Source organism: Balaenoptera ricei, chromosome 1 (assembly GCF_028023285.1).
Source record: "Balaenoptera ricei isolate mBalRic1 chromosome 1, mBalRic1.hap2, whole genome shotgun sequence".
Taxonomy (NCBI): domain Eukaryota; kingdom Metazoa; phylum Chordata; class Mammalia; order Artiodactyla; family Balaenopteridae; genus Balaenoptera; species Balaenoptera ricei.
The window spans coordinates 106440265-106450784 of record NC_082639.1 but is presented as its reverse complement, the minus strand read 5'-3'; the positions used below and the strand labels follow the sequence as shown (position 1 = coordinate 106450784).

The following is a 10520-nucleotide window of genomic DNA, read 5'->3' as shown; positions in this document are numbered from 1 at the left end:
TCCCAAGAGGCAAGGGGGCCTGGCCACTCCATGCAGGACCCCAGGACTAGGATGCCAAGATTGTGACTCGACCTGCTCACTCCCCAGGGCAAGGGTCTACCCTTGTGGACCTTCTCCTCCTTGCAGATCCCACCAAGGGGCCCAGGTGCTGACCCAAGTCTTCTTTTTTTCCCCTTCCTACCCAATTAATTACATGTAGATCTTTCTTGCAGCTTTCGTTTACAGGAGTTCTGCCACTTTTCAAGGAGAAGTGCTCCACATGTAGATGTATTTTTGATATGTCTGTTGGGGAGAGGAGCTCCATATCCATCTACTCCACCATTTTGATTCTGCTTCGGACAGTGAGCTTTTAATGACAGTCTGTCTTTCCTGTTTTTACACACTCACCCTGAGGACTGGTATAGAAATTAGAAACTAAGCAGGTGAAGAAAACTTTATTTCTTTATACATATTTTGCTTTAATAGCCACCAAAAAGACTGTTTCATTTCCTCCCACTGACCCTATCCACCAGTTATGTTAGCCTTCAACATATCGCTATAGCAACATATATAAATATATATCATACATTTATACACACATACACACATTCTAAAGCACTGTGAAGACACAGACTAGGCTTTAGCAACTGGGGGTTGCTCACATGTCACTTAAAAATGATCACTGACTTGCTTTACACAAGACTTTCAATGGGCTTGGTGTGGCCATTAGTCCCTAGTTCCCAGAGGGAAGCTGGGATGACAAAATGGGACAGCATATTTAGAGTAAGGTCAGTATACTTTTGGGGGATCATAATAGAATAGAAATAGGACATCTAGGCTAAGCATGAGATGGCATCTGGAAATCACTGCTCTCACCACGTGCATTCAAATAACTCAGGCGCTGCAGTGTACACCAATCCGCAGCCTGTGACCCAGCTCGCTGGCCCAGGTTAGGTCTGCCAACACTGTCCTGCAGGGCACCGCTGCTCAGTCCTGTGTTTTTAGATCTGCTGTGGAGCTCCAGTGTGGGGACCACATGCTCCATTGCTAGGAAGCAGGTCCTGTTTCCCCTGAGTTGACCCTCTGAGGATAAGGCGAGAAATGTGCTGATGCTGGCTCCCAAGCCCCTGGGGCGTTCAGAAGCAGTGTCACAAGGTCTTCTAAAAACTATGCCTGTTTTGCTTAGTGCTGGGCCCAGTGGACTTTGGCTGGTTGTTCCTCAACAACTGCAGGAGAGGCCCTCTGCCTTTCGCCCTGCCCCACCAGGCCACATCTTGAACTCCTTTCAGACCCTCCAGAAGGTGTGGAGGAGTGGGACCCAGATCCTAGTCAGCAGACAGGGAGCTTCAAAGAAGGGGGGCAGGCCCATCCTCCCTGCTGTTTTAAGGACCTCTGGTGGCTTCGCTTCTTGCTTGGCTCCTGGAAGGCGAGGGTCACAGGACTGGGGTGCATGGCAGAGCCCTTAGGGATTTCACCTGCAGACGAAAATAACACAAAGTAAGAGTCCATTATCAGGACCTGCTGGTGGCTAGCTGAGGCTGGAGAGAGTGCTGAGTGGTGACAGAAGCCGGGAGCACGCTGAGAGCCTGTCACGAGGATGAGCTGAGGGGACGCGCTGAGGTCTGGAGGAGCATCTGGGGCCACCAGGTTAGAGGAAAAGCTTCCCACCACCTCCTGTGGTCATATCTCTGCTCGAAGCCACTGCACAGCAGGTGGCCGGATCCTACCACTCCCTCTTCAGGGGTCAGTTCACTCTCCAATTCACTTTGGAGCAAAAGGATGGCTTTTGCGATCTCCCAGGAAAAGAAGTGCTTAGTATGAAACAGGCACATATAGAAACACCCTGCTGTAGGAAGGAGAGGATATTTTGCAGGGACGTCCCCCTGCTAAATTTATGTTCCGTTTGCTTGATGAGGAGCGGGAGGGGCCAGGTCAGCAGGGACCTCAGAGATCATCTAAGTCTAGTGCCGCCTCTTACAGATGAGGGTCAGCAGGCTCACAGAGACTGGAGCCAGCCAAAGCCACACAGCCACTTAGTGACAAGCCTGAGATTAGATCCCAGGCCTTGGGCCCTTTCCAGTGGCCTAGGGGAAGTGGGAAGGATACTTCCAAACTGGGGAAGCCAGCAGGTATGAGAGGCTGTTGGGTTACCTTTGCTGAGGCAGGAATAAGGTTTTACAGAGGCAATCTTGTAAGTGTTCTTCTAAAAAGGCTCAGGAAAGAGAGGAATCATCAGAGAAAAACAGAAGAAATTAGCAGAACAAACAAACAAACGAAACAGAGTTAAATTATGGCCCAACCCGTTTTCATACTGTGGGATCAACATTCTCTTAGGTTACAATTTAGGAACATTCCTAGGAATGTGCTTAATTGCTTATGGCAAAGCTTTAAAGTCCAAGGTAAAAGGTTTAGTTTTTGATTTTTAGGCCATTTCTAAGACCTCAAGTTTTTCATCAAAGCAGTTGCTAGAGAATGTGTTAGTGTTTTAAATAAAAGTAGAGAAGGTCTGCCATAGAGATAAGTTCCCTTTAAGTTTCAGTTTTAAGTTTCCCTTTAAGTTTCAGTTTTTACTTATTACTAAATTCTCTTTCAGATCAATAAGACCCAAGGATTTTCTTATGTGTTGTTGCTTAAAGAAAAAGAGATATCAAAATCAAATTGCTGTTTTCAGCCCAATACTGTGCAGTGAAATCAACTTATTAGGTTGCATCTTTCCATTATTTTTTCATATAATGGTATAGGAAACCCCAGAACACATGACTGGCCTCAGGATCCCTTTACTGAAAGCTCCTTCAAAGGCAGACCCCATATGTCCTCTGACCTCGAGAATCAACTGAACTGCATTTCTCCCCATTCCTGACCTGGCATAAAGGAGACAGAATTGGAGTAAGGAGAGAAGATGATGACAAAGTAAGAGTCAACCGAGAGGTCAAGGGAGGTTGCTGATTGGGGTGGAGGGCTGATGGGGATGGACTCTAGAGGGATGCTCATTGAGGACCTGAGCTCCCACAGGTGGACCAGACATCTCCTCCTGGAAGGTCAGAGCAGGTCAAGGATCACCTGCACACTCTGATGACAGATGGTGATAAGTTTGGGGCGGGCTCTATGGCTCCGACTGGTGCAGTAGTTTCCTTACCTCCAAATTTGTCCTTGCCTTCTTCAAAACATCGTGTGTCCTGGTCACTGAAACAAGAAAGCAGCCCCAAAGGCAGAAATTACCAGTGGGCCCACGCTTGCGTTGGGTTTGTGTTCTAAAGCTTGTCTTTCTGCACACTCAGCTCGGGGTCTCCTGCTGCCCCCCCACCCCGTGTCCCCTCCTCTGCCTCCACGATTACTGATGGCACAGGAGGTTTAGAGACGTCACATCAGCCTCCCCCGTCCCCTAACCTCTCTGGTCTCTGTCCATTCACAGCACAGGTGGAGAACCTGGAAGGACCCCCATTTCCTGTCCCATTCCCTGGCTGGGGGCACCCACACTGGCTGAGGATAAACTGTTCCATGCTCTCCTTCTGCTGGTTGGCGGTCTTCAGATGCTCAGCTGTGCTCTGAAGGAGACTCTCCTGTTTGGATAGTTTGGTTCTCAGTTCCAGAAGCTCCCTTTTCATGGACTCTCCCTGGGAAGAAAAACAGGCTCTCTGTCAATGGTCAGAAGGCCTAAAGCACCCTGTGTTTTGTGGCTCTTTACAACTCCAAATAGGATTCTACAGTCTTCTCAAGTATTTTTGGAGCAGATTTCCCTCGTTAAAGCCTCTCAATCCCTCCGGCAGGTGATGGCTCAGGATGGGCCATGAGGTGGGAACACTGAGGACCTGGAAGCCCCCGTGCAGATTAGCACAGGCTACACTCCTGTTGCTGCAGAGAACCTGACTCCAGGCCACACTGAAATTCCCAGCTGTGAACAAGAGCTCAGATTTCGTGCTGACATAGTTATATCACTTGGACATCACAAGTAAGACTTGGTCGTTAGGAATATTATACCTGGATATCATGCCTGGGGAGACAGGGCTGGCCTGAGACAGTAAGTTTGTAAATATATCTGCCAACCACAAGATGGCAAAATGCTCCCTCCTTGGAATTAACATAATTGGGGCCCCTAAAGTGTCAGTGATCTTAGTCTGGAGTTGGAACCCCTGGAAGGGATCCTGAAACCTGCCTATCCAAGGTCACCAACCAGAAAGCAGTCGGAGATCTGAGAGCACCTGGGGGAGGCTGACTCTCCCCAGGCCTGACCCTGAGATGCAGATGTAAGTGATTTTCTGGGATTCCAGGGGAGGGCTACAAGAGGCTGGGTGACTCCTGGTGACATTCTGTGATCCTGCCTGACTATGTGGACCTGGAGGTGGGGGTGGGCTAGGAAGGGAAAGGAGATGTTGATGTTTTAACATGGCCCTGAACTTCAGCGCAGCCAAACTTCAGAAAGTTAAAGAAACGGAACATTTATGGGTTACCAGGGCTCTTGTGTCTCTGCCTCCTCCATGTCCTTTCCTTCCGCTCTTTGATTACTTATCTGGGGGTCAGGGCCGGGTGGAGAGGGGATGGAGTCAGAGCTGCACTGAAAGCAGCCACCATGGAGGAGAGGTCTCCCTCCAGGGACGCCCCCCTCAGGTCCCCTTTGTCCCAGCTGCCCATTCGGCTCCTGATCTTCAGGATCTGCAGACCAAGGAGGCAGAAGGATATTTGGGGGCAGAACCAGTAGGGGATGCTGGCTTCTTACCGCTTTGCTGTCCAGCGCAGGGCCGTGGGAGCTTGGCAAGGCTGCTTGCCAGAACATGGTGAGGAGGGAGGCCGACTCCTCCAGTCGGTGGTGAAGGGTGTTGGCGCTGTTCCTGAGCTCGTGGATGCCTTCACTGCTCATCACCTGGGAGAAGGGGGAGGTAGCCATGGGCATCCCCGGGGCTGAGAGATCACGTTTTTTTTGCTGAACATAGGCCTCAGCTTCCTTTGTGGGTGAGGCATAGACACAGGCCTGCTTAAACCTGTGAAATCCTTTTCTAACCTGGAAGCCAAGGTTCTCTGACCTCAGCAGGGACCTCTCGATTTGCAAGAATTCATGTGACTCCAGCTTTCCCCACACTCTTTAGCTTCTAGTCCTGCTTCATGCTCCAGAGTCTAAGGCCCCTATTTTTGCACTGGCCCCCCTCGTCCTTCCCTAAATCACACCTTGTGCTTCAAATGGGCTGCACCACTGGTAGCTCGAAGGACTGAGGTGCCTCTCCCTTTACCTGGCATGTTCTCCCCCGAGAACTTACATATCCCCTGGTGGCACCCCCCCATGAACCTGTTACTTTCCTTGCCTGGGATAACAGCCGATTCTGGGTTCATACCCTCACACCCAGAGCCCTTGTAACCTTGTGCCTGGAGCCCCTGGTTATATTTATTTACTCAGGTGTGGGGATCCCTCTCTATCGTGGGGGCCCCTGGGGGCAGGGCTGTCCCTGCATGCCTGTGCATCTCCAGTAGCTCAGACAGCACAGCAGCTAGTACCTGGACCTCTGCCTGGGGAAGGGCTCTGAGAAGCCTTGCTGCTTGCTCTCCCCCCTTGCTCAGTGTGAGCAGAGAAATCCCATGGCTGCCACCCTTCTCACCCCTTCCACTTATTTGGCCCATATGGATGCAGATTCTCATTTTCCAGCCAACTGATTAAGTGATTTTATTCTGTCCACAGATGGTCATATTCCAGCATGACTTTAGCAGATAATAAGCTACCAAAGGGTACTCAGTACAGCATTGTGTGTATGTTGACGCTTAACGTGCTCTACTGATGAGGACGGCGATGCTGCACATGCTTTTCTGTGGTTCTGAGGGGAAATAGCAAGTGAGCTACATCTGGAACAGAGCAGAGCTTGTAGTGAAATTAGCAGCTGAAGATAAAAGGCCTAGCTGGATATAAATGGAAGATGTATCCTCAGCTGATGGGAGATGTGGAGCAGGAAAAAAAAAATAGAGGGAGAAGAAGCTAAAATCAGAAGAAGAAAGGGCCTAAGGAAAAGGTGCACCTAAGAGCTAAAACGGGATTACCTCTGCGCCTGGAGCTTCAAGGCTAGGGAAGTTGCAGGTTGATCTCATGATCGACGCTATCTTCTTGACCAGCAGTCTGCCCTCCCCAATCTGCTGTCTCAGGGCATTGTAGTCATCAATGTGGCCAATGACATGGCGGCCATGCTTATTGGCAAAGGAGCCATCAGTAGCATCACCCTCCAGCTTGGGAGGGTTCTTCATTACTGGAGAAGCATCCAAACCCAGCTCTGAAGAATAAAACCACAATAACACAGAATCTACTGTTATTCATAATCATCCTCAGTTCAATCCAAAATGGACATCAAATAGTGAAAGAGGCCAGAAACAAGAATGACAGTCTTGGCAAGTACAAGTGTGAAGTCCATAGGTATTCTGGGTTCTATATTTTTATAATCTTTCTTACATCATCTCATAATGATAAAATTGCCAGGAGGCAAATTTTATCCTTATTGACAAATGAAATATTCAGGACAAATTTAAAAATTTTTAAATTTGGGGGTTGAGAAGACACAGACAAGGAAATTAAGCTGGATACAGAGAGCACTTTCAAGACGGAAGAGATTATAGTGCAATGCAGAAATATCAGAGCAATAGGAAAACCACAGGAGGAAGAATAATGATAAAAAAAGGCAGCCACAGGAGGTGGAATGAGTAGGGCTAAAGGCCGTGGGACATGCAGAGAAAAATCTCTAAATTCAGATAATGTGCATATAGAGAACCAAAGGTTACTTGCTTTAGTCATTTTCCATCATTAGACCCTGAGTCCTGTAGTTGCCCTATTTACCATTTGTCCTATTGAAGGTTGTGGTCTCTGAGCCATGAGCAGCAGAAGAAGAGCTGGGGAAGACCAGAATTGGAGAATTCATGCCCACATCCCGAACTGGAGGGGAGGCAACTGAATCTACGGAGTAAAGATAACCACAACTTTAGGAACCCTGGAATACACTGCTCCCCAAACATATGCACAGCCTACCTTCACTACTGGAGATCTAAGGCAACATGACTCTCCTCTTACATAATCATCACCCATGTACCACAGTCAAAAGCAGTGGCAAACAAACTACTTAATTTGGAGCAAGATGTTCCTGTAATTGAACGCTGTTCCATGAGAAAGCAACTTGTAGTTTGAAAAATTATTAGATATATTTTTCTAACCCCTGATTTGAATATAATATTGTATGCAGTGTGTCTAACACAATGCTTTTTAACTAAATATAAATACATATAAATATATGTAGTATATATGTTAAAAATATTTGATCAAAGAATGAATGGATTTATGGGAGATTAAACTCAGCACTCTAATCACCATTCTGATGAGTCAGTGCTGGAAAATATGTAGTAGTATAAGAAAGAGACATACTGGAAAGCATGTAGTAGTATAAGAAGAATAGGAGACATAAGCCTTGGTGAGTTTGAGATGCCCTATTGGAGACCAGGCAGCAATCCTCCAGGGGAGGAATTGGAAAATATCACGAAGAGACAGAAATGATCCTGCTCAGGCAAATGTGGCTTAGAACCTGCTTTCCACCTCAGGCCTCTGTGCTGTATGATGATGAGGAGGAGTGACTGAGCCAGTTCGGATGAGCCCTGGCTGGTGCTGTGGGGAGGCTCTGAGAGGGGAAAGCATGAGAGGAAAGAGAAGCAACACTGAGACAGAGCATAGTGAGGTGGGAGGAACACAGAGAGCAGATCAAAACTTCTGCTTCGAATCTTGGGTTGGCCTCTTAACGCCTGTAAACCTTAGCATGTCAATTGTCTCAGTGCCTACGTTTTCTCATGTGAAATACAGAGATAGTAAAATCTGCCCTAGCTCTGATGAAATTATTTGAAAATTTATTTGAAAACGTGGTAAATTTTAAAGCACTCTGCAAATATAAAGAATAGGCATTAATACATACAGCTGTTAACTGTTGAGCACTTATTGCATCAGGCACTAGTAAATTATTTCACTTAATGCTCCATATAACTATGCACAGTGTATATTATTATAATCCTCATGTTAAAGATGAAGAAACTAAGGCTTAAATACCTGAGGAGCTTAAACACAAGGCAAACAACATATAAGTTGGAGCCAGATCTGACCCTAAATCCCATGCTCTCAAGACACTGTATTGAAGCATCTTCGATTTCACCCTGACCTTAAGGAGTGTGGAAGAGGCGAGATTGTCCCTTCCACCGTAGACATCCTGGGGACCTCCCCATTGGCTGAGGGCTTCCTGATTCCCTTTTCCTTCCTACCTTGGAAGAGCAGCTGCTTGTTTCCAGGGTCAGTGTTGGTGGGGAATTTCTGGTTAACAGAGGAGGGGCTGAGGCTGGTTTTGCTGGCACCACCATCCAACTGCTGCTCGAGCTGTAGTCGCAGACAGTTGTTCACCTGAATGCTCTGCTCCAGCTGCCCTCTCAAAGCTTGGATCTCTGCCACCAGGTGGCTCAAGTCACTGTTCAAAGGGACTTGGTGACAGGCATCCCAGGTGTAAGCTGAAAGAGAGAGAACGTGGAGTCTGGTGGCACTGAACCAAGTATTTCTAAGCATTTGTCAGAACACTCCTCTGACATTCCTTTCTGCCAAGGACCCCACTGTAATTTCAGGGTCCCAGGAACACACCTGTGATGGATATGTCACTTTTCCTGTGCAGGGCCTGGCACACACTGAGATGGCAAACACTCCAGCATGGAGTTTCCTTGGAGGCTCAAATGACCCTCGTCCATCTAGAGGGCATTTGATTGGCAGATAAGTCAAGCCTATTATTCACCTTATTAACGTCAATCCTGCAGGCTAGACAGCAGGGTCTTCCAGGGCAGGAGATCAATACTGAACTAGAGAAGGGGAGGGGCTGAGGGAGCAGGAGATGTGATGACCTCCACATTCAGGAATCAAAGGGAGAGGAGGAGGAAGGCATCAGGGCTTTGGGCAGCATGTAAGAATGGGAGTGGGGTACCACAGACCAGGGATCATAACTAACTGGACTGCTCAAGTTCTTCTAGTTTTTTTTTTACCTCCACTCACCACTCATAGCCTGTTTCTATGTACTGGGGGAAGAAGAGATCCAAGAAATATTCTACAAGACCACAATTGCTCATCTAAAAACGTTGAAGCCAAATGTAGTTAAAAAAAATTTGTTTTGGTTTTTAGCAAGGCTATAGGATGCATATACCATATAATACATGCACCCAGTTGCATCAGGGCCACAGGCCTTAACCAAACACATTAATATTTCTGCAATGAGCTATATGAATATTCTCACTAAATGGGATAAATGAAGAGGAGTGCAGGACAAGATGGCAGAGTAGAAGGACTTGAGCTCACCTCCTCTCATGAAAACACCAAAATCACAACTAACTGCTGAACAACCATCAACAAAAAACACTGGAACCTACCAAAAAAGATATTCTGCATCCAAAGACAAAGAAGAAGCCACAACGAGATGGTAGGAGGGGTGCTTTCATGATATAATCAAATCCCATATCCGCTTCCACAAACTGGAAAATAATTATATTGCAGAGGTCCTCCCACAGGAGTGAGAGTTCTGAGCCCCATGTCAGGCTCCCCAGCCTGGGGTACTGTAATAGGGAGGAGGAGCTACCAGAGCATTTGGTTTTGAAGGCCAGTGGGGCTTGAGTGTAGGATCTCCACAGGACTGTGAGAAACAGAGACTTCAGTCTTAGAGAGTGCAAAATGGCTTCATGAGCACTGGGACCCAGGGCAAAGCAATGACTCCATAGGAGCCTGGGCCAGACCTACCTGCAGGTCTTGGAGGGTCTCCTGAGGAGGCAGGAGTCAGCTGTGGCTCACTGTGGGGACAAGAACACTGGTGGTGGAGGCCCCAGGGAATATTCAACAGCATGAGTTCTCCTAGAGGTCGCCATTTTGGCACTGAGACCTGGCCCCACCCAACAGCCTGCAGGCTCCAATGCTGGGATGCCTCAGGCCAAACAACCAACAGGGTGGGAACACAGCACCACCCATCAGCAGACAGCCTGCATAAAGTCGTCCAGAGTCCACTGTTCCCTCTAAACATACCCCATGACTTGGCCCTGCCCACCAGATGGACAAGACCCAACTCCACCCACAAGTGGGCAGGCACCAGTCACTCCCACCAGGAAGCCTGCACAAGCCTCTGGACCAACCTCACCCACCAGGGGGCAGACATCAGAAGCAAGAAGAACTACAATCCTGCAGCCTGTGGAAAGGAGACAACAAACACAGAAAGTTAGACAAAATGAGAAAGCAGAGAAATATGTTCCACACGAAGGAACAAGATAAAACCCCAGAAGAACAACTAAGTGAAGTGGAGACAGGCAATCTACCTGAAAAAGAATTCAGAGTAATGATAGTAAAGTTGATTCAAAATCACGGAAAAAGAATGCAGGCACAGATTGAGAAGATAGAAATGTTTAACAAAGACCTAGAAGAACTAAAGAACAAACAAACAGAGTTGAACAACACAATAACTGAAATGAAAAATACACTAGAAGGAATCAAAAGCAGAATAAATGAGGCAGAAGAACAGATAAGTGAG

The 10520-nt window shown here is 47.5% G+C and overlaps 1 protein-coding gene across 13 annotated transcripts in view; it reads right to left on the bottom strand.

Moving 5' to 3' along the window:
* Nucleotides 1–418: 418 nt before the first annotated feature.
* The window catches only part of LOC132369349 (myomegalin), a 213688-nt gene continuing 203586 nt past the window's right edge, over nucleotides 419–10520 (bottom strand). For 7 of the 13 annotated variants that reach the window (XM_059929196.1, XM_059929163.1, XM_059929173.1 and 4 more), the window contains 8 exons: nucleotides 8239–8478; nucleotides 6782–6898; nucleotides 5998–6224; nucleotides 4694–4837; nucleotides 3455–3593; nucleotides 3116–3162; nucleotides 2131–2182; nucleotides 419–1454 (listed from right to left, as the gene is read on the bottom strand). In XM_059929196.1, coding sequence (XP_059785179.1) covers nucleotides 1309–1454; nucleotides 2131–2182; nucleotides 3116–3162; nucleotides 3455–3593; nucleotides 4694–4837; nucleotides 5998–6224; nucleotides 6782–6898; nucleotides 8239–8478 — 1112 coding nt within the window. In that variant the 3' untranslated portion in view covers nucleotides 419–1308. Of the gene's footprint in view, nucleotides 1455–2130; nucleotides 2192–3115; nucleotides 3163–3366; nucleotides 3594–4693; nucleotides 4838–5997; nucleotides 6225–6781; nucleotides 6899–8238; nucleotides 8479–10520 lie in introns of all 13 variants that reach the window. The other 6 variants (XM_059929185.1, XM_059929138.1, XM_059929120.1 and 3 more) reach the window with 5 other exon arrangements.